At 39.5% G+C, this 24,062-nt stretch overlaps 2 protein-coding genes across 5 annotated transcripts in view; one reads left to right on the top strand and one right to left on the bottom strand.

The window, feature by feature from the left end:
- Window positions 1–10,425, top strand: part of LOC136676304 (multiple C2 and transmembrane domain-containing protein 1-like) — a 102,195-nt gene extending 91,770 nt beyond the window's left edge. The window contains exons 20-22 of one of the 2 annotated variants that reach the window (XM_066653197.1): window positions 1,532–1,599; window positions 9,835–10,031; window positions 10,338–10,425. In XM_066653197.1, the coding sequence (XP_066509294.1) occupies window positions 1,532–1,599; window positions 9,835–9,877 (111 nt within the window). In that variant the 3' untranslated portion in view covers window positions 9,878–10,031; window positions 10,338–10,425. Of the gene's footprint in view, window positions 1–1,531; window positions 5,162–9,834; window positions 10,032–10,337 lie in introns of those variants that run through there. The other variant, XM_066653198.1, reaches the window with a different exon arrangement.
- The window catches only part of LOC136676303 (SMC5-SMC6 complex localization factor protein 1-like), a 32,317-nt gene continuing 15,818 nt past the window's right edge, over window positions 7,564–24,062 (bottom strand). For all 3 annotated transcript variants that reach the window (XM_066653194.1, XM_066653195.1, XM_066653196.1), the window contains exons 17-19: window positions 23,623–23,715; window positions 22,533–22,715; window positions 7,564–8,228 (exon numbers count right to left, since the gene is read on the bottom strand). In XM_066653194.1, coding sequence (XP_066509291.1) covers window positions 7,735–8,228; window positions 22,533–22,715; window positions 23,623–23,715 — 770 coding nt within the window. In that variant the 3' untranslated portion in view covers window positions 7,564–7,734. The remainder of the gene's footprint in view (window positions 8,229–22,532; window positions 22,716–23,622; window positions 23,716–24,062) is intronic.

Here is a 24,062-nt window from a genome sequence, read left to right as displayed (position 1 = left end):
CTGATAGTGAATGACATTAACACGTATGTCAGGTGACAACTGTTTTCTCACACTGTGTTATTTATTTATTTTAAAATAAATGACGTGGAATATAATTACAACTGAAGTAATTTCACCGCAGTAAATTTAAAAATAGAACAGAATGTCAGGAAAAAGAATCAGTGTCACTTAACATATGGGTTATTTCAGCTTAACATCAGAACTGACAAACACAGTATCACCCACCGTTGTCTTCAGTATCACTCATTTTTTAGCAAGTCAGTGTCCTCTCCGAACAAATCAACGAAAGACTGGATAGCCATTACTCATCCAAATCAAAATAATACGACTGTTATATAAAGCAAGTATCCGCTTCATTAACATAATTATTTATTTCATATCACAATCACACTTTCACCAAATTGTTCCCCATTAAGTAACAGCTTGATTGAGCAGTGTGGCAGGAATCTAAACATGCAGGTTTACAGTGTAGATTGATCGTGTGTTGCTTTCATGTCATTTTCTCTGCCTCTTTTTCAATTCCTCTCCCTTTTGGGGCTTTGAGCATTGCTAGGAAATCTGGCTGAGGCCGGACTGGGACAGGTCCAGCTTTGCGACTCAGAGCGGTCACCCGCAGTTTATCTCCTGTCCCCAGCCTCACGTTCCACAGTGCCCCAGCCAGGTTAAATCATCTGCTCCACAGCCCTTGGGATGCCCAGCCCAACTCTCAACAAGTGACGCGTTTTTTTTTTTTGTTTTTCCTTCATTCATTTGCTGAGGATCCGTGCCTAATGAAGTAAACTATCTTTCCGGTCTCCGTTGATTATGGAGGATTTGGAAGAGAAAGGTTGCACAATATGTGGATTAGGGCTGCTTCGCAGCCAGAGCACTGCAGCCAGCACTGCAGGCAATAAAGAGCTGATTAAAATGAAATCTCCACCATGGTGAATGTAAGCTGGCAAGTAAATCTCTAACATGACCTCTCCTCAACCTCTTTGATTCGCTTCTTATATAGGAACCCAAATACAGTTTGTTTAGTCCTGTGGAATAATGGAGATGCTATTTATGTGAGGGCCTCTGCTTGCCATTTGAAACACTTAGGAGATTAAACGGTTAACCCCATAAACTCTAAGGGCATGGGGTCCCCACACTTGAATTCATGACTCTCTTAACTATATAACATGCCTATTATTTATATTAGTGTCTTTAGAATAATACCTAATTTCCACAGTTGTTCCATGCAGAAATGGAGGGATATATTAGTAGTAACGGGTTAATTCTTTGAACCATGCTGGAGAACAGATTTGCTTATTTAATAACGACTGTTAATAAAAGGCTTAGGGGTGATACATTGTGTGTGAGTTGGGCTTAAGAGTGAACTAATATAGAGTTGATGTCTGCTATCAGTTCGCCAGCATCTTGACCTCTGTCCTGTTTGTATTTCTGGGCCTTTCCCAGAAGCTCCTCACCCACATAGCAGCCCCTATTGCTCCCCTGCCACTGCATTCCTTATACTGCCCACCTGAGTGTGTGTGTCTGTGTGTTTTAACAGGTGCAGTACCGAGAGCTGAAACTGGATCCTAGTCACAGCCCAAATAAAAGAAAGAAAAATAACCCGGGGTAGCTGACTTCTTTCTCCTGTGGACTTCCCTCAACAAGCTTAATAACTTACGCATGCCAAGGAGAAAAGCACTGGTCTGGACCGGCTTGATGTTCTGCCTTTCTTTCTTTCTTTCTTTCTTTCATCCATTCTTTTTTTCTCTAATTCTTGAATCCTTTTTTGCTTGAGAGTGTACAGTCCAGAGGAGCGTATTGGGTGAATTTGAAAAAAAAGGAGCAATTTTAATTATTGCCATGAGGGTTTCAGCCATACTTGTTTACTTTTTTTGTGCAGAGGGGAGTGTGAAAAGCTCTTGACCCCTTTTAGAGTCATAGAGCCGGAGCTATTTGTCACTGGCTGGCACTAGGCAGACGACTCTAAAAGCCAAGGTGTCCTTTCCACCGTAGCAGAGGGAGTGTGGAGAGAACGGCTTCAGCCCCAAATAGCAGGATCAGCTGATAATACACCCAGCCGCACCAGCACGTCTCATCTCAATCTTGCAGAGGAAATCTGACGTTAGGCTGGAGTTTGCAACCTGCAATTTCCCCAAAACACCAAGAGGTATACCCAGAGCCCTGTGCAGCTGTTAGGCAGCAGTTATTAGGCTTGTCATCAAAGCCTGTTACAGTTCAATTTATGGCTGTAACTAAAGTGCTTAAAAAACCACACACACAAAACACAACTCTGGCCCAGTAGCTGATGTTGGTTCATCCGTCTTATTCTTTATTTTAAATGTATGAATGAAGCATGCTTGGTTTATTTAAGTACTTTATTTAAGGGGAAGTCTGGCACGTCAATGATGTTCATCTCAGTTTATGAAGGGAGTAGTTCTCAGAGCAGGATTTCTCAATACCTAAAGAGGAGACAGTCCAAAATAAATATCCTTTAGCTTTTTAAACACTGAGCAGACCTGACGTTTGGATTAATATTTAGAAACTTCATTCATTCATTCATTATCTGTAAGCGCTTATCCAATTCAGGGTCACAGTGGGTCCAGAGCCTACCTGGAATCATTGGGCGCAAGGCGGGAATACACCCTGGAGGGGGCGCCAGTCCTTCACAGGGCAACACACACACACACACACCTACGGACACTTTAGAGTCGCCAATCCACCTACCAATGTGTGTGTTTTTGGACTGTGGGAGGAAACCGGAGCACCTGGAGGAAACCCACGTGGACACGGGGAGAACACACCACACTCCTCACAGTCAGTCACCCGGAGGAAACCCACGCAGACACAGGGAGAACACACCAAACTCCTCACAGACAGTCACCCGGAGGAAACCCACGCAGACACAGGGAGAACACACCACACTCCTCACAGACAGTCACCTGGAGCGGGAATCGAACCCACAACCCAAACCATTAATTGTATTTTGCTCTTTTATTTAAATGCTTATTTGAAAATTCAAATTTAAAAATCTGGTTTGTTTATTTATTTATTTTGTTTTTGTTTTCTTTTGCTTTAAAGTGAAGAAAAGATGAAATCTGCTAAATCTGGAAAGGATGGTCAATGTGTTAAACACTAATCATGCTGCAGTTGAATATGTTTTGTTTGATATAAATGTTACAAAAAGCAGTGCTAACCACCGAGACGTTTTCTATTTCTATTTGCTGCTGGATAAAAGAAATACACATTACAGAAGAATACAGTGCTATAACAGTCTCTACTCTTCTGAAGATTCTATGAAAAACTGTGGTCAGGTATTAATGTCAGGTGATTTGTCTTTTGGATCAACTCATCCCTAAGATATGGAGCTCCATTACCCCTGGGAACTCGTAACGTTGTAAACCTAGGGGCGTTGTGCTCTTCTAGCAGGTTTGTGCCATTGAACACGGTAACCTTAGGCCCAGCCGGGCTGCTCCAGAGTGTCCTGTTCTTTTAGCATTGCTTTTCTTTTTGCTTTTCTATGGAGATCTGTGTGTTTGTGTGTGTGGTTGAACACTTGACATTTATTATTAAATAGCATATATCATCGCTTTTGGAATAAAATCTTTACAGTAGCTTGACAAGAGAAGCAAAGCACATTTCCAATTTTCATTCTCAGTTAATGTAGACAATTTTATTCTGTGTAATTAAAGACCGTTTGTGTTGACTTGTTTGTAAATGAAATTTTAATACTTTAACATTTTCCAAATATTGTATATAAAAAAACAAACAAAAAACAAACAAAAAAAATTATCTGAGGTTTTGTTCCAATAGCAAGGATATGTGGAGTATTGTAGACATAGAAAAGTAAGTCCAGTCTACCATTTTTGTCAGGTGTAGCATGGACAGAGAGGCAGGTCCAAACATTTTGCTTGCCCCTCAGCGGTGTTTACTTCAACTTCTCCTTTCCCCCAAAAAAACTTGACAGGCAGCTGAAGTTAGAGAGGTGAGCAGCTTGGTGGGTGTTTTTCATTGTAGAGAATAGTCTTGTTGAGGAAAACGTCGATAGTGTGTGACGAGCTGCTCCGGGGAGCTGGCAGGGTTCGATGAGGGCAGGAGTTTAGCATCGCTAATGCTGTGGAGGGAAAGAGGACGAGGAGGGCGTAGTTTGCTGGAGTTTTTTAAATTTATTTATTTAGTTTGTCTTTTTTGAACCTCTTCCTGTCATCTTCCTCTGAGTTCAACAATGCTGTTTCCTCTTCTTCATCCAACCACTGAAGAGGGGGTCAGGTCTCGGCCTGTGGGGGGAGCCTCTGCAGGGACCTCCACAGAGCAAGTGTTGAAAGATCACAGAAAAAAAAAAAAAAAAAAAAGCCATCAGACTTCTATTCTGCTCCAGTCTCTTCACGGGGAAAGAAGGCAGCAAAAATCCCTCCTGGCTTCTCTTCTTTTGGTACGAACACATCTGTCATATGGAAAGCCCATTGATTTGTTTGAGAGCATTTCCTTACAAAGACAACATGCTCCCCATTGACCAACACACCGATGGTACTGATGTGATCCCCATTAAAGACAAAGAACAAGAACAAGAAGAACCACTTCTTGAAGAACAGTTCTGAAACTGCTGGAAAGGGACTCTTTTCTAAGCCTGAATGTTTATGCACTGTTTAACTTTCTTTTAATTGTTCAGTGGATATATCGTGTGTGGCTTTTGCATCCCGATAAAACACACCAAAACATTAAAAAATAACTTAAAAAAGGAAATAGACAGAAGGAATCCTGTTTTGTAAAGACACGTGTGCTCTGTTTGCAAGAAAACCAAAGTGGAACTTTTTAACAAAATGAATAAAGACCAATATTGATGTAGAATGTAATATTTTCATCAAAAGCAAAGGGAAACTAAGGCACTTTCATTGTCATGCACCGAATTTATGTTTTAATTTAAAGTTTGCATTTTGTTTTTAAACCTTGTAAATATTCTTACTGTACATTATATATATGCCTGTAAATGGTCAGATATTTATGATGTATGTATCGTAGGTGTGTCACTTTTTTTTCCTTGGAAATGTTTGAGCCTGCAGTGTTGCCTGTTCCATCATCATTAAGCTTCCAGCGGTTGGATGAGGTGGGATTGAATGCAGGTGAAGGCAAAGAATAGGAGAATAGTGCTGAAATATTTGAAATAAATGCACCAGATGTTCTGTCTGTTACTTTTGGAAAGAAGAAAATCTATGAAGATTAATAAATATTTTTTATCATCTGTTGTCTTTATTCTGTTAATTATTTCCAAACTTGGTGAGAGCGGTTCCAATGCACATGGCAGGGCACTTCTACACAAGGGCAATTCAAACTACTTGACAGAGTGAAAAGAAACAGTAAAAAACTGTTAATTTAAGAGCAAGAATATAAAAAATGTGCAATAAACAAAAATACACGATAAACAGGATTGTTTTGATGATTTAATGGTGTCTGAATTGGAAGCTCTCCTGATCTTCTCAGTCAGCTGGTTTCATTAAAAAAGCGGCATAGTAGCTAAACACTACTTCTCCATGTTAAGTTTTGACCTGAGTCAGGACTAACTGACCAGTTCCTAAAGATCTGAGAGTCATATCTCTGTAGCAGATCTGATTAATACATTTAGACATTTATAGACCAGTAAAAACACCTTAAAGTCTATTCTGTAACAGACTGGTATCCCGTGTAAGGATTTGAGGATGGGGGTGATGTGATCTCTTTTGCTCCGAGTGAGAACTCTGGCAGCTGCATTTTGAATCAGCTGAAGTTGTTTAATGGTCTTTCTTTGGAAGTCCTGGTTTAGTCAGGAAATCTCTTATTGATGTTCTTCATTCATTCATTCATTATCTGTAAGCGCTTATCCAGTTCAGGGTCGCGGTGGGTCCAGAGCCTACCTGGAATCATTGGGCGCAAGGCGGGGAATACACCCTGGAGGGGGCGCCAGTCCTTCACAGGGCAACACAGACACACTCACACATTCACTCACACCTACGGACACTTCTGAGTCACCAATACACGTACCAACTTGTGTTGTTGGACTGTGGGAGGAAACCCACGCGGACACAGGGAGAACACACCAACTACTCACAGTCACCCAAGGCCCCTGGAGCTGTGTGACTGCGACACTACCTGCTGCACCTCCGTGCCGCCATTATTGATGTTCTTAAGATGGTAAAATGCTGATCTAGTAATTGTCATCCTTTATTTCATTTCCAGTCAAAATGGCTTAATTACTGGAATTGTACCAGGAAAAACTAAAAGTTAATGAGTGGAAGTGTATATTTGTACCGTATGTATTGGTTTGTTTAGCATGTTTCAAACGTAAACATTTTAAAAAGTGTTTAAAAAAAAAGACAAATGACAAAAGTGGAAATAAAAGTTTTCTTTTGAGGGCTACATTATATTTAGTAGAAAACCTCAACACATAATGTGAGAAAAGAAATCCGTTACATATAGGTGGGCTCCTTTCTCGTGGCTCTGCTGTAGACCAGAACAGGTGTGTACAAGGTGTTCCTACCTACCTCCCACACACACACACTCGTGGGTAATCGGTCATTCCTGACTCCTTGAGTCTCCATTAATCGTAGTGCTGCCCTGCCATGTTTGTGGTGTGTGAGCCTGTCTCCAGCTGGGCCTCCAATTCCCACCAAAGCAGGCAGGCGTGTGTGTGTGTCTTTGATGCAAACACAGAGGCTACACATCACCCACTCACCGAGTGATCGAGGGTCTGCTCGTTTCATCTGAAGGGGCCAGAGGGTCTCCCCCTATCATTTATTAGTCTGGCCGTCCCCGTGCTGTCTGATCCCTGCTGTTCTTCAATATGAGTGTAGAGCATCACATACTGAGCCTCACTACAAACACCAGCGCAGCCACACGCTAATAATTACCACTGCAGGACAGAAGAGCGATCGTTTTGACAAAGTCCATTGCTCTCACACTGTCACAGGTTCAATTCTAATCCAGTAGTGTCTTATGTCTTCACACTGATCCGTCCTCACCCCGAGCCAAGACCTGCACCAGGAAACACACCATCCCTCATACAGACCTGGGTGGAGTTAACATCCCCCTGCTTTTGACCCAGCAGGTCTCGGCTGGGATTAAGGAAGTAGAAGGGTCTGAAGATGAACGCCTCACCTGGCACCCAGATGAGCTGTCCAGTAGTGAAAGATTGGAATAACAACTGCAGTGGGCTCCATAAGCAGGCAACGATCACAGCCATGTCAAATATTAACATCTGATCAAGAAAGTGTGGCTGTTTTCATATCAGAAAGACTGTTTTGAATTGGTATTGTTATTCATTATGCCTAGATCTGCCCATAGAGATGGACAAATGTCTCCACATGCCATGTACGGGTACAGAGGAGAATCTCACACACACTAAGCTAAGCAGTCCTCAGTTATTTATAAAGAGAATCATGGGGCACAATAATAAGGTAATGTAGTTGCCCTATTTTAGTTTACTGAGTGACAATTCTGCTGTTAAAATGTGTTCAACAGTTCAGAAAACTGACTTACAATCAGATCCTCTACATCAGTACATCACACGCAAAGAGTTTCACATTATGAAAACAGAACGAAAAGAGGTTAATCTTTCTGCAACTTTATTTTTATATTACAACATACAAAATATAACAAGCAACGTGTATGAAAACCTGTGATTTTGAGGATTCTCCCAAAAAAAAAGAACACATGTAGTGTTTAATGCCTACAACATTCATTGTCAGCAAGAAACTACTGTTTTAATCTGTACTTTATTTTACCAAGCATTATTCAGAGTTCAGACTTTCCACTTAACAGTGCAATCCCCTCAGCCTGCAGATCCTTCAGCAGCTGCATAAACACACTCGTATGTGGCCCCTGGCAGTGCATTAGAGCAGGGTTAACCTGCAGTATGTACTTCTCCATACCCATCATAGTTCTCAGATCTTCAGCAAGACACACAGCCCCAGAGTCCCCCCAGCAAGAGGCCACTGTTCCTGGGCTTAGACGGACCAAAGCCTGGGCTGCGGAGCAAGTAATTTCAAGCAGTGGTTCTGAAGCTTCATTTGCGGGTATGTGGCGCTCTATGAGGTAAGAGAGGAGGAGGCAGGTAAGCAGGTCTGAGCAGGCCTCGATGAAGTCCAGATCTCTGACCTCAGAGCACCGGAGCTCAAGGGCAGAGTCAGCCTCCTGAGCACAGCGCTGGAGCTCTTCATGCAGTGCTGGAGACACCAGGTCCAGAGGAGTACGACCATAATCATCCCGCAACTGCAGCAGGGAAGAACCTGCAGGAGATGGAGGAGGAAACACGTTAAAGGCACAGTACAGTCTGACCTTACTGTAGTGTGGATGGATGGATGGATGGATAGATGTCCTACAGTTTATGCCCTAATCAGTTCCCATACTGATATTTCACATAGGTTAGACCTCTAACAAACCAACCTGACACCAGATAGTATGTACCTACATGGTTGGATTTGCATATTCCAAATGAGCATTTTAACTGGCCAGACAAATTAGACTGACAACTGATGCAGTCTGTTCAAAGGTTCAAAGTTCATGCAGTACACTGTCTAAAGCAAATAAGCTCAATTAAATCAAATTAGTTATAAAACAGCAGGGTTCAAACAGGGAGCACACAATTATCTGTGCTCCACTACTTGCTTTAGGCCAGTGTTACGCCATCAGCTCACTCCACTGCTAACTTATTCTGACATAATTAACTGACAGCATATGGACGTTCTGGTCTGAACACATTAGTGGCAAGCCACACAAACTGGACGTTAACTCAAAAGAGCAGTGTGTTAAATTGAGAACATTATATACTCCACATATTCGTGTCATATTATTTAACCATTTCAAGAGTGTAGAATTTCACAGTCTTGATGCTTAAGAGCTATTTGTGACTAAATAATGCCATGTTTTTATAGTGCATTTTTACTACCACATTGGATTGTTGCATGATATTAATATATTAGGACTGTGAACACATAGGGTGGGGTGGAGGGGTAAATAAACTGTCAGCATACACAGTCTAAAACTGCTGTTATAACCACCTCAAACATGTAAAAACATAAATAAGGATGTTCCTTAAGCACTGATTGCTGATCTTGAACTGCATTAAGAAAAACAGTTTTCATATTTATATAATACATGCGATAATTTATAAGAGCCAGGATTTGGTTACATGCGTATTTCTATAGAAAGAAAAGCTGAAGAACTAAACTGAAGCAATTATAGTCATGGTACATTTCATAAAGGATCACTTTTGAATGGCTTTCCAGACAAGTCGGTAAGCGCGGGATCTTGGGTGCTATCATAGAAATGCGTACTCCTGTGCATGACCCGTTTAGCCATCGTTCTTTCAGATACAGTATTCTAGTTCACGTAATGCTAAGTAACATTTGAAGACCATTCTCGTTACACAAAGGGGCCAGTGGAAATTGGCAGAGTTCATGCTGAATAGCTTTGACATTCTCTCTCTCTCTCATCTCCACACAGTTCTGTGTCTGGCTGAAAATGAAAAGGCGTTTAAAAGTAGCTCAATAGGCAGAGAGACATACGCGTACAAAAGCCTAGCTAGAGCTGCCCGTGTCAAGTGCGACCTCCTTCTTTGCTTTTAGCCACCACATTTCTACAGCAAACTGCACTTGATGGCACTTGACTCCTAAACCCCTGTGCAAGCGTGGCAGCAGCTCCGCACTTTACTGCACTCCAGCTCTGCACAGCTTTCCATTTGGCGCTGATGCTCTGAAGACCTCCTGCTGTCAAAAGCCAGTGTGATTGTTTTGTGTGCACAAGAAAAAAGACCAGGTTTTTCAGCCCCAAATTATTTTGCAAGGAGAGGCACCTGCGGGACATGGTAAACAAACCTTTCTCTTTTTTTTCCAGCCTGTTGTTTCATGCTCTCCCTTCCTCTATCACTTCTTCTTAGTAATGGATCATCGGCTTTTCCACTATCGAAATGCAGACATGAGGGTCAGTGTTCATCTACCCTTAGCACTCCACGCTCCAGGAGGGCAGAAGCAATCTGCATAACCTGCCAGAGGAATCTGCCCACCGTCAGATTAAAGAGGAGAATCTCCAGAGTAAGGGTCAAAGTCAGAGCAACGGTTAAAGCTGTAATGACTTTGATCAAAGCAGAGAGAATGCAAGAAAGAACACGAATGTCTACATAACAGGTCATTGATGAGACCTTTCTATTGCCAACACGTAACTTTCTAACAGTGAGGTCAAAGAGCAAGGTCCTGATATGACGTGTTTAACAAGTCTTTTTTTTTTTTTTTTTTTTTTACATTAATCACAGTTACGCAGTAAAGAAAAAAAAATTAATAATAATCCATATGTTGCATGAAGAGTTAAAGAGTGATTTCCGTTTATTTTCCACTGCCCAGATTTGCATCAGCTTACTGAGCCCCACACTGGCTGGCACTACCAGGGATCATACAAACAGTCTCCACATGACAGGGCTACTTTAGAGACTACTGAGCCACACAGGACCCCGGGGTGAGTATTTTTGACTAAAGACTTGTAGCCAAACAGTATTCTTTAATTTTTATTATTTTAAGAGCTTTGTGCGTGCTGTCACCATGCCATAAATAAGTGATGTCAAAGCACTCTGCACCCATGCTGCTGACATTCGTTCATGTAATACAGCTCTGTGAGGAGTTTTATGAGATGTAATAGATTGGAGGATCAGCAAAATCTGCATGACAGCTGTGTTGTTTCAATGCACTCTGGGCCAACTGTTGTCCAAGGAACGTGATAATTAATAGGCAGCAAATACAGAATCTTAATTCATGGCAGCTGCAGTTTTTAAACTGTGGAGTATGAGGAAACTTTACACTACAGAGGAATTTAAATTGATATTCATATGTACTACACTGGCTAAAGCCACACGGACAACTCTACATCAGATTCTTTTAAAAGACGAACCCTTAGACAGATTTTGTGTAGCATGTCGTGTGTATCATACTAATTGGTTTTATTGCATGATTGCAATGCAATAGCGAAGCGCCAACGCTAAAGAAGCAAAGCATGAACTTGAGACCTTGGCTGAACGACCATAGAAAAGGAGGAACGCTGAAGAGCACACTTTTCATCAAATGTATTCCTTTTAAGACAGCCACGTTTTATACAGTTGTATGGTTATGTTTTCCCCACACTCTTTTCAGGGACGTGAACGTGGGTGGCCATTCAGTGGCCTTCAAGCGCACTACCCATTTCTTCAAGCTCTCTCTGAAAAAAGGAAAGAAAGAGAAAGTGTACTGGCTCTTCCTTGAGCGCACTTTTTTCTCTATTAGCAGATTCTACACTGTCAACTTTTAACGAAGGACTCAGCTCCGCTCAAAAGGGATATGCTCTTGCAAAACACTTACATTGGCCCTAATTATAAGTAGTCTGTATGTATAAGGCTTCAAATGTAATGCTAGAATTAAACCTTGGAAAACCTGGAGGTGCTTGTCTGTTTGTCAGTGGGAGATATAAGGAAACACCATGGACCACTGATGTAAGAACATTTAATTTGTATTCTTGACAATGGAAATATTTCTGCAAATTTCAACTGCGTGTAGGGTTTGACCATATTCATCACACCATTACACTATTTACAAGCATCACCACTGGACTGATAAGATTTTGCGTAATTGGTGAGTTTAAATGGTCTAAGGTTGATCAGTGTGTACAGTGATGTTAAATCACGACAAACTAGCTTCAACAGCAGGTTGAGTTTAATCACTCCACAGTACCTCATGTACACTCAGGTCTACCACAGTTTGTAGAGTGAGTAAAGCTTGGGCATGCACATCAAGGTCTAATCACACCATAGCAGCTCACTGAGCAGGGTGAATGGGTCTAATCATTCCTTGGCAAACTCATTTATTTGGCAGTTTACTACATTTAATCGTCATGTTATCATGCTTGTATTTTTTCGTGTAGGCAACAAATTATTTACTTATTGAACTCTAAATTCATCCTCAAATGACTCACATTATTCTTGTATTACCCAGTTCTGATGCTCACATGCCCATTGTAAACACTTTCCACATTGGACATGGGAAAAATGACCAGATATCTGATGCTGAAATACTAACATGCTAAATCAGTTAATGTTAATATCAGTGTAGCATGTGTGATTGCTGTAGAGGCTCTCAGCCATTTCTACCTTATACAATGTTTAATTAAAAAGCCTAACAGCCCATGAGAAAACATGTCTTATGTCTCAAAAGCTGACAGTGAAAACCTGAGATTCATGGATGAAAGATCATTTAAAATAAATGTTCAGATAATTTCAGTTCAATCCCAGTAAATACATAAAGGTGTTTAAATAAATAGAAAATGATATGAAACTGATGACCTCTGAAACTAGAAGCTGCCAGTGCCAGCAGGTTCATCACTATGACACCCTACTGCCCCCCTGCTTCTACCCGTAAGCGCCAAGGTCCTGCATTTATAAAGCTGTGATTATCTTTTCTGCCAGCCGATGTCCCAAAGAATTTTACAGCTCCTGAGGATTGTCATGCAGACCACCAGAGGGAGCTTCAAGTCTGGTCACCCTAGACACGGGTCAGCACGGGCATTGTGACCAGTCAGCAGTGACACCCTTCTACTACAGCTATCAGGAATGTTGTCAATATTAATGCATGTGATTAATCTGGAAACTTTAAAACGTTTTTTTTAAAGCAAATTAATCATTTTACCAAAATTGGCTACAACTTCCTCATATAATTTGCTGGTTTTTCAGAGTCTAGTAATATATTAGCTGTTTCAGTAGGAGATGTAACCACAGCGTCGTTCCTGCTGAGTTCAGTAGGTAGATTACATCATTAAATGCTATAAACATAAAATACACGCACACACAACTGCTGCAAGAATTCAGCACATTAGTTTTCTCATGCCTCACTTGATACATTTATCTTTTATAAAATGTTGTTGAGGCTGGAACATTGAGATGTTTTTGAGCCGTGTTTCAATTTTCTCAATTAAAGGTTGTGTCTGAGCTTCGTTGTGAGGCTAACTCACGCCCTGAAAATTTTACCCAACAAATATAGAGATTCTAATTCAAATATCATAAATTCTACTCTGAAATATTTATAATAAAGTAAACAGGACGATTTCCTCAAACCAGTTAGTCGTGCAGACCACTCTACACATTTATATGTTTCATCTCCATTTCAGAAAAACAGGGATGTACTGGAATTTTAACACGATTAATCACAGAATGTTGATGTGATTAACTTGTTTAGATTTTTTAATCAATTGACACCACTGCTTTTAAGATATTTGTGCTAAAAAAATCCTGATATATGAGTTTACATCAGAAGGGCTAGCCTTTGCTCCTCACTCTCTTCAGTGAGCCTTGGGCCTTTCACTGGATCAGTGGTTACTTTCTTGGACCACTTCTGGTAGGTACTAACAACTGCACAGCAGGAACACCACTCAAGATTATTTTACTATTTTAAAGATGACCTTCAGATACCAACACTAGACTAGTAGCTCTAGTTGAAACAAATAAAAAAATAAACTCACCAAATGTATCTTGGGTAATTATACAAACTGTAATTTAAATTCTCAGTGTCTTCTGCCATGCACCATTTTTTTTTATTTTTTATTTTTTTGCTGGAACAGGATAGCTCTTCTGACGCTAGTCCCTACCGCTGCCGTGTCAAAGTACCTGACAGGCTGAAACCTGGAATGTGACAAAGGCCAAGCCTTATGTACACACAGAGAGAGAGAGAGAGAGAGAGAGAGAGAGAGAGAGAGAGAGAGATCGAGAAATCAGAGTCCTTGATGAATGCTAGCAGCGGGCAGACCACCCTCCCCCAGGACAGTGGTATCAGCCACTGCCTATTCTTCACAATGGCCCATGAAATACACATCTGTCAGCGCTTTGCCACACACACACACACACACACACACACACACACACACACACACACACACACACACACACACACACACACACACACACACACACACACACACACACACACACACACACACACACACACACACACACACACACACACACACACACACACACACACACACACACACACACACACACACAAAAATCTGGTATAAGTTTAGCTCTTGCATCACAGACAGTGACTGAGTGGATAAATAAAACAACACCAGGATTAAATGCCAGGGCCTTGTTCTGCACCTTACCAAAATATCAATGACTGTACATTTGACTACTATGGCAATGTCTCCTTTATATCATCAATAACTTCCTTCAGAATATTTCATGTGCACACTGACATTGCAGAGTTAAATGGATCCACATGTGGAACTGGAGCTTTTTTCATACCATGCTTTTCCAACACTGTATACAAAAGAACAATGCTGATCTTATTGTCGGGTCCCACCGTAAAGCAAGCATGCACCCACATACACGATGATAATTATATCCTTTTAGAGATTCGCTTCTGAGTAACAACACGGGTGATTAGTCAGTAACACATTAATATTTTTATTTGCTCAAGAATTTTGGCATTTTTTGGTCATGTTCTTTTCATATCAAAATATCTACAAGACAACAGCACTGAAGTTGGGGCTGCATGATTCTTGAATGAATGAATGAATGAGCATTTCGACATGAAGCTAACTTAAATAAACATGCTACAAACACACTAATGATCTGGTGTTACTCTAATAACTGCAGCACTGAATTAGAACACATAGTTGGATCAATACAATTATTAAATAATCTTACAGTAGTAGGCTGACTCAAGATTTCTGTTGTATTTTTTTTGTGCAGCCCTATTTGAGAGATCACATTTTCAAAAGAGAAAATCAGATTAAAGGCAGAACTAGATCCTTTTTTTATTGCCAATGAATGGCTAATTATGTACTCTGTGCAGTGCTCTCTATCCCTCACTCAGAGATACACACACACAGATACACGAGAGAGAAACAGAGATACACGAGAGAGAGAGAGAGAGAGAGAGAGAGAGAGAGAGAGAAAGCAGCCCCATGGCCTTTAGAGGGCAGACGAAGACTAGAAATAGAAAACACTAAGAAGGGGGGAGGATGGGAGAAAAAGAGCCAGATAGAAAGAATGAGATTGTGACTGAGTGAGCAAATGAATGAGTGAGAGAGAAGGGGGAGAAAGAGACAAAAAAAAAACAGATGACACCAAGGGAAAGAGACAGAAAGCAAGAGACAGAAATACAATATGAAAGAGACATATCGTCAGTGTCCAACGAAAAACATGGCTCCAAACCAGAACATTTACAGGAGGAGGAAAAAACCTTCAACCCTTCAATGGAAGTCCAAGTTAAAAGATTTACTTCCAAGTAATTCTGGAGCATTTCTATTGGTCCATTCATCAATAAAAGTGTTCACACAATATGAAGGACAGCAGCAGTGTTCAAATAATACAGTAAACTAAAAACTGAGACACGTTTTTAATGGACACTGACAACACAGAAAGCAGAAAAGCAGATAAACAAAAATAGAGACAAAAAGAAATAGGGAGTGATGAGGTAAAACAGAAAGAGCGAGATGACAGACAAGTGACAGACAAGAAAATAACTAAGAATGAGCAGCACAGTTCAGTCATCATCTTATGTCAGTTTCAATGTGAATATAATGTTGCAGAGTGCTCTATTTCTCTCTGCCTATCCCTGTGTGTGAAAATTTTTTCAATGAGCTGACTGACCACTACAGTCCAGGCACACACAAGTTAAAGGCGATTTAAGCTCATGGGGGCACAATCTGATCTTTGTGTCCTTCTTTGGCACTTGCAACACACACACAGTCACACACACAGTTTGTGCTACTCTGCTGAGGAGTTAAGAATGGTGCCACAGTTGTGGTGTGGTCCACACAGATTACACATTCCAGCCGCAGAGATTAAGACTGCTTGTGAGTAAAACTGCATGAAGCTGAAGTGTCTCATGCACTTTACATATACTAGTTACAATAGGACAATGTCACAACAACTGCAGAAATGATAGCACTAGGACATTGTTAGTCACTGTACGATAGCAAGGAGAACAATGATTAGGATACAAAGTTATAACACTGTGTTGACATGTAACACTAAATATATCTTACGCTACTGGGAGTTCTTAAAAGATTGTGTGTGTAGTTCTACAAAACGTTTTTACTTTTTTCAATATTACAGAGTAATTAAGCCCTGTGATGGACCTGCACTCTGTCCAGGGTGTGTTCTCAACTACTTTTGGCTGAACCCAGCGCAACCCTGATCAGCAAGAAGCAGATAAAGATGATTATTCAGTGAACAATATGTAATGCGATCAATATTGGTGTATAAATTATGTCATTAAAAACTAACTACTCAACGTATTACTTTAAGTTCTGAGTTCTCCCATTTATATAAACCATATATCTACCATATATCTGAACAACACAGTTCGTAACCTATTCAAACATCTGTGGTATCAGCAATAATCTGCTTGATCACAGGATTTCATTAATTAACAGTATATTTGTCAGTGGTTAGGTCAGCTTCAGTTCTTCCTAAACAAACAGCTCTTCTCCTCAGCTTTCAAAAGGCGCCCAACAGCCTGTTAGAATCTGGCCCACAACCCAGAGCATGCAAATGCCAGGCGGTCAGCCTGGCCTCATTCAGACCTACTCCAAGGCTGCATTAACTGCCACTGGTCTGCTATTCAAATGCAAGACCCATAGGAGCTGATTGAAGGCTTTTTCACTGCCTACCTCTCTCACTCCTATATATTCTATATATTGCATTTTCAAAACCGGTCTAATGTGTTTACGAAGCCCTGATGTCTTGGTCCAGTATGCAAAAAACATGAACTAAGAGTAGGATATTGCTCTATTCCTGCTCCATATGTATCCATATAAACTTCAGCCGTGTACAAACAACTGTTGTTTATCTTCAACTGTAGACCTTCCCTTTAAGGTGAACTGAGGCTAAGTGAAAATATGTCCAGTGGTTCAAATCAAAACTGGAAAATCTTTTAGGAAACCATGGTTTGCACATCCTTCAGGCAAAAGGGGACAGGGACCATTATACTGTAAACCCACTGTTCATAATGGAATAGGAGTGCATTAGTGCACATTGCAAAGGTGACTTGCACATCTGTGAAGGAATTGTTAACGCTGAACATGCTTCCATTCAAACAAGCATCTTTATCTGGAAGACCTTGCTTATTTCAATATGAAAGTGCTGATCCATATTCAGCACGGATTACAACAGCATGGTTCCTTACTAAAAGACTGTTACCCACTGAAAACACTAACACCGATCCAGAGCTGACATCTTACAACAAGGTAAAATAGGACAAAAATATTTCACTTTCAAAACTACAGCAGCTGGTCTCCTCTGTTCCCAGACATTTACAGAGTTTTGTTAAAGAAGAGGTGATGCAACACCGGTTGGTAAACATGCCCCTGTCCCTACGTTTTTGTATTTTTTTTTTTTTAAATATGTTGCTAATGTTTAATACAAAATGATCAAATGTCCTTTTTAAATGTTAAAACCCCAAAGTACACACATGTAAGTCTTTGCATCCTTTTCAGTTTTCAAATTTATAGTTTCAACGATTTGCATTTAAATATATTGATAGAGTTGCTAAGGTCACTCTGCCAATGTACAACATTATAACCTCAGAAATGTTTTGTAAAATACTTATGTAAAATGCTGCCTGGTGATGGACTGGTACCCACTCCCCCTAATTCCGGGTAGGCTCTTGACCTATTGCGACCCTCAATTGGACAAATCAAATGCTGAAATTTAACTTGACCATAATTTGGCATCAGTCACATGCCATCATGCTAACTGACGTAGCTGTGCTCTGCCCACACATGCATTCTGGGAGGGAAAAAAATAAATAAAACAAACATTGGGATTTCTGTTCAATATCTCACTCTAAATTTAGCTTGTTTGGGAGTGCGGAACTAATTTGTAGAGTCTTACATACAAGTTGCTCAGAGTTTAAGGTGGTAATGTATGAGTGGAACAGGCTACAGTTTGTTTGTGTGTTGGAACTTGTGGTGTTGAGGACAAAAGAGGAGGAGGATACCCTTAGCCATGGTGTGTTCAGTGCCAGTGCCCCAGGGTTGGAGGGGAAGGCTGAGGCTGTGTCCTCCAGCAGACATTATTATTATTTCATGGAGAAGATGCTCGGACTGAGGAGGGCTGTGTTTGGGGCGCTGTAACAGTTGACCTGCTTGGCCTCCATGAAGGGAACTATCGGCTAGAGCAAGGTGAACGTGTGTATCCTGCCTGCATAGCAAAGGAGGAGCAAGGGAAAAACTATCAAACACAGCATGGAGGTTGTCATCAAACCTGCATGTAGTGCTGACAGTACACTTTGGAGTGAGGGAGAGTAATACAATGTGTCAGTCAGCTCTAAAAGACATGACACTGACCTCACCAATTGTATCATACGTACAAAATTTTAAAGGGTTCTTCTTTTGTGCAACATGTAATTGTAAGTCAAATCTCAAAAATACTGCCATTCATTTGGTATTTTATGGCAGCTGTTGTGTAACATTAAGAATGGCAATTGTCATGGAACAAATTTTTTGCAGTGCTTTTGCTGCAGAAATTGGAACTCACAATGAATGAAGTGACACCATTTTCCCTTGCCATTTTCTAAATACTTAAATTTAATTTAAATACCAATAAATGACAAAATAGCTAGAGAATATTTGAATTATGATTATGTTGAATGCACACACACACAAAATATGCCTTACAACTTCTGTACATCCAGTCACTCATTTGTTCATCAGCATCTTACTTTTCAGAAAAGCACAATTTGCAGAAACCTTGGAAAAAAGAAGTGATGACAGAATATAAATGAAAAAATACACAATTATTTATTATTGTAAAATAGACTAAATTAATTGCAATATACCATGCCTATGCCAACATTGAAGTTGAAAGTAGGCTACGGTTTCCAAACAACATAACCTTAAAGATTAAGGCAGACAGCATTTTACAGGCCCAAATACAAATTGACATTTCAAAATGAGTTTACTCAAATACTCATTCTCAAAACTAGCTACACTATTATATCACAATTATATACACTATTATAAGGCTTTTTTTTTCATTTGTTAAAATAGAAACATTTTCAATCATTTTTTCCCCAAAAAATGTTTCATTGCACACATTCTAACCTTGTTTTCTTTTTTCTGTTCCATTTATGAACAAGTGTGAACTCTTTGGAGACCCAGAAATATCACACATTCCCACTATTTAGCAGATTAAACTAAAATTTAAAAGTAATAAATTACTAACATTTGATTATCTTCCTGTGGTAGTTGTGATATACTGCAACACTTTACTTCTGCCAGACACAGCAATAAAAACTTGGGATTTCATTGCTACAGCAGCAGCTTTACAGAATTCCGGGTCCTAGCCCCAAGTAGCCAAAGTGCAGAAACACAAGAGCACAAGGAAAAAAACCTTGAGGGAAACCAAGACCCAAAAGCATGACACATCCTCCTCTGGTCAACACCAAAGCAAAAAGCAGTACGAATGAAATTAATTTATACGGGATAAAAACTTTTCACACGGGATTGTGAGAGTGTGTAAATGAAATATTTTACAACTTTTATATAAATATTTAAAATATTTAAAGTATTATTTGATATATAAATATTTGTGATATAATACGGCCAACTTACCACCCCTTTTTTGCCATTGTCATAATGACACCTGTATTTGTAGAGTAATGACCAGAATATGGACAAAAATTTTGGCAAGTCAAGCTTAATTTTTTCTTTTGTGTGTGTGTGTGTTTGCGTGTATTCGTCATGAGACAGAGAAGATGTCTGCTTCCCAGACACATCACACTTCTAATTTTCCCAAACATCCTCCTCTGACCTCCTTTCCTTAGCTTCCATTGGGCCAATCACTGCTGACTTGGAAGCACATAAAATACGATCTCATCGGGACCAAAACAATCCCAATCTAATTTACTTTTTGAGGCCAGAAAATGTACATGTGTTAATGGGAAAGCAGAATCAAATTAACTATAATTAGTCAAAGCAGAGGAGAGATGCAAGTGGGGGACGAGGTGCGTGGGAAAGACGCAGCTCATTTCATCCCCCATCCCTACATGCCTTAACTGTTGTCTAGCCATCCTGCTTTCAGTATATTGACACGTCACAAACTTCAAAGCTTACTGTACGTGATACCCAAACAGCCAGAAAACCTCTTTGTCCTGGTTTCCCTGACTACTTCCTGAAAAAAAAATAAACCAATCATGTGGGACTGTCACAAGTTCCATTAAGCTGACTCATCTATTCCATTTAGGAAGTGTTTAAAATGACTCATTTTGTTACATGATTCAAATGGAATTATGTAATTCCATATTTAATTACACAGAATGACAAGTGATTTATATAAAGAATTTAAATAAACAATTTAATAGTGTTTAGAATAATCCAGCAAAAGTATTTCTCTGCTCATTTAGCAATGAGTGAGAAGTAACCATGTAATCATTAGAAAAGGTTTGTTAAAGGTGACAATAAGTGTTATTTTGAGCTTAAATAACCAGTTATTAAATAATGGTTTAAGGTCAAATGTAAGCCCAGAGTGGTTTACATTAAACAGACTTGGTCCTACTGGATGGTTTGCTCATACAAAAAGACAGTGATATTGTACTATGTAACCCTCTATTTAAGCACAGTCAACACTGCTTATTCAGTGGAATCATTCAGTAAAACATTTCACGGCACCCTTCCCCCGTTTCTGTCGCTCTGGTACATTAAAAAGAGCTCCATACTCTAGGCTACATAACAATAAGTGCTGGCACAATTCTCACAGGGCTTGAAGCTAGAACATGAATGTGAACGAAGTGAAGAGAGTAAAAGACTCTGAGTTGAGGAAATATCAAATAATATTCTAATATGTCTGTGTGTACAGAATATACCACATATATATGAGCCTCATAGAATAGTCTGTTTGCCCAGGAAAAAAAAGATTTAGCTGTTAGCATATGAAAGCTATACGAAGAGATATGAATGAATATGTCAAAGTTTTGAAATTCACACATTTCCTTAGAAGTGCTCGCAGTCTAAGAGTGTTTTGGTGTGTCTCTGTGTGTGTGTGTTTTAATACATGCATGAGTGACTGTCTATTTTCATGTCTGTCAGACTATGCATGAAATTCAGATGACAGTCTGTATCTTGTATGTGTTCATGTTTCATGGGGTACAACAGGTTGGCAGTTGATGGATTACTTGCAAATGAACAGAACTTTATCAGTCTCCAAACTTCATGTTGCGGTATCAACATCTCATTTCTGTCATTTCATTCAGCGCATCAAGTTACAATAATTTTATAGCATTTACATGGCATTTTTTAAATAAGTATAAGAATATAAGATGTAAGAGGTTTAGTTTTATTTTATGCTAAAGGGAACTACAACCCAAGTAGACCATGGCAGTACTCTTTTATAATCATTTCATAATTTTGTTTGTTTGCATGATGCAATAAACCACTTAGCAAGTTAGCCATGTTTATTGTCACTGTTCAATTAAAAACATACATCTCCATTTTGTGGATTTCATTTGAACACAGCAGCTGACCTTCACATTGTGGTAAAACTCCATGATGAATGAACTAATTGAAATGTTTCAAAATTACTTGGAATAAAACCTTTTTACATTGACTTCCACTGAAATTTAAGTTTTTCCCTTTATCCTGTAAAGGAGATACATGGTTTTAATTAAAGTGATATGTTTTGCATGTCAGCGGTGACACTGTTAACTTTACTGACACATAATATTTACACGTGACTATATCCACAGCTCCACCCTAGGAATGCACACACTGCTGTACTAGTGAGTGTGTCTGGGCAACACTCTTAACGTCATATTCACCTACTGTTTTTAGTGGTTCTAGACAAGATTGTCTATAAATTAATGTTTACATTGTAAAATTTATACTGCTTGCCATGTCTGATTTGACTTGTTTGTGCTATGTGACTTTTTTGTTTTTGTTTTAATTTTGTTACTGATATCAGTGTCATCCACAACAGGATGTGAGCAACTGGTCACTGCACTGAGCCAAAACTTCCACAACAGTCCATTCCAAATATTTCATTATACCTAGTAATTTCATGTGACTTGTATTACGATGTTAAATCTGTAAATTAACACTTTGGCATCGACACATGGTTAAATCTGTTTTCAGTTAGATTCTAATGCATCAGATTGACATTTTAAGTTGGTATGGTGGGCACTTTCTAAAGCATTTCATATTTCCATTGTTAAAATAACTGATGTTGAATTTACTAATTCTGTATGGCATTATTTATTTTGTTAAACTGGCTTTATTCCAGTGTTTATAAGAAGTCAGTGTTTACAGTAATCAGATTCCCATATTACTAACTGTGGTCATGAACCATTTTGCATTACAATGGTATTACAAAATAATATATTGTGGTGAGGCAGTGAACAAGGCAAAGATTGGTTTAACTAGTGTTTTTGAGTGGGATTTTTCCTGTTATACACATAAGTTTAGGCTGCGGAATGTGGCTTTGAGACACAGCTGCATTTACAATTACAACTCAAACAAAATCTTAAAATTTGTGTTGGCAACGTGTGTGTATGTGTGTGTGTTTGGGGGGTACTGACCTGCATGGCGTAGCAGCATCTTGGCAATTTGCATGTGCTGATTGAGTAGAGCATCATGTAGTGGACTCACTCCTTTCACCTGACTGTCCAGCTGCAGGCCAGGGCAATGCTGTAGCAGTGCTGCCACACATTCTATGCTGCCATGGTTACATGCTTCATGTAGAGGTGTCCAGCCAGCGTGATCTACATATACACAAAGCAAAAAAAAAAGCTAATAATAATTAATACTTAGATAAATAAATAAAATAAACAAACAAAAGCAGTCAGGTGCTGCAGTATATTATAAGAATGCAAAAGGTGTTACTAAGAAATTACAACACTTCAAGGCCAAGACAGTTAGCGATTCTCATTTTTCATGCAAGTAAAGCTCTATAGAGAATATATTACCAGAACCAAAAGTCAATTTCGGCCATAGAAAACTGTGATAATTATAAATAAACAATTAAAACATAACATTTCCCATACATTTTAAAATTGTGTTGCAATTCTGAATGCACGATGCTCTACTTATAGCCTTTAATCTAGATACTTCAGGATATTTAATTCTGTGCATTCATTCAATGTTTATGTTTATCAATATGTATATTAAATGTAATATATGTAATGTTAAAAAAGGCTTTATAATACAACGGTTTTAAATCATCATCATCATCATCATTTTCTTCTCCGCTTCTCACAATTCGAACATGACAACATAAGTATGCAGCTTTGAAAGAGAGGCCTTGATCTCAAGATTAATATAAAACTATGACGAAGGTCACATTACAACAAGAAATTGGTAATTTATACAACAGATTAAAGCAGAACTACACAGTTATATTATATACACATTACAGAAAAATGGTTAAAATATAAACAAGGGGGAAAAAACAACTTAAAATTTAATACTGAAACCAAAGGGCATGAGCGGAATATGTTTAAAGCTACATCAGCGATGGAAATCTAGTCTGCCGTTCAAAACCCACCCTTGCGTTTTAACGTAAATGTTCAACCTGTGACGTACACCTCTTTTTTGCTGGAATGAAATGTCCCTAGCAAACAGAATGGGAAGGGTCTAGGGAGGTAGCAGAAGAGAGACAGAGAAACCTACCTTTAACGTTAACATTTGTTCCAGGAAGGCTGAGGATGTGCAGCACGGTCTCCACCTGGTTCCTCTTGCATGCTCGATGGAGGAGTGTCTCCCCTACTCATAGATGGAGGGAAGAGAGAGAGAGCGAGAGAGAGTGTGTGCGAGAGAGAGTCAGACAGACAGGGGGAGAGAGACAGAGAAAGAGAGGCAAATAACAGAAGTGGGTATTGTCCAAAAATTAGGGTGTGTCTTGCCCATTGTCCCTGAAACACCCCAAATCCCTGCAGTGAGAGAGAGAGACTGCTCCCAATTTCCAAATGCAACCTAATAAATTGAAAACAGAAAGAAAGGAAATCTAAAACACTGCCTCAACCACTGAAAAAGAAAAAGAAAAAAAGATGAGAAAAACTGACTAAACATCAAACCTCGGTGGTAACCTTGTTTTTTCCGCCCCCTGATTT

The sequence above is a fragment of the Hoplias malabaricus genome, chromosome X2, assembly GCF_029633855.1.
Source record: "Hoplias malabaricus isolate fHopMal1 chromosome X2, fHopMal1.hap1, whole genome shotgun sequence".
NCBI classification, from domain to species: domain Eukaryota; kingdom Metazoa; phylum Chordata; class Actinopteri; order Characiformes; family Erythrinidae; genus Hoplias; species Hoplias malabaricus.
The sequence above is the reverse complement of the archived record's forward strand: the minus strand, read 5'-3'. Positions and strand labels throughout refer to the sequence as shown.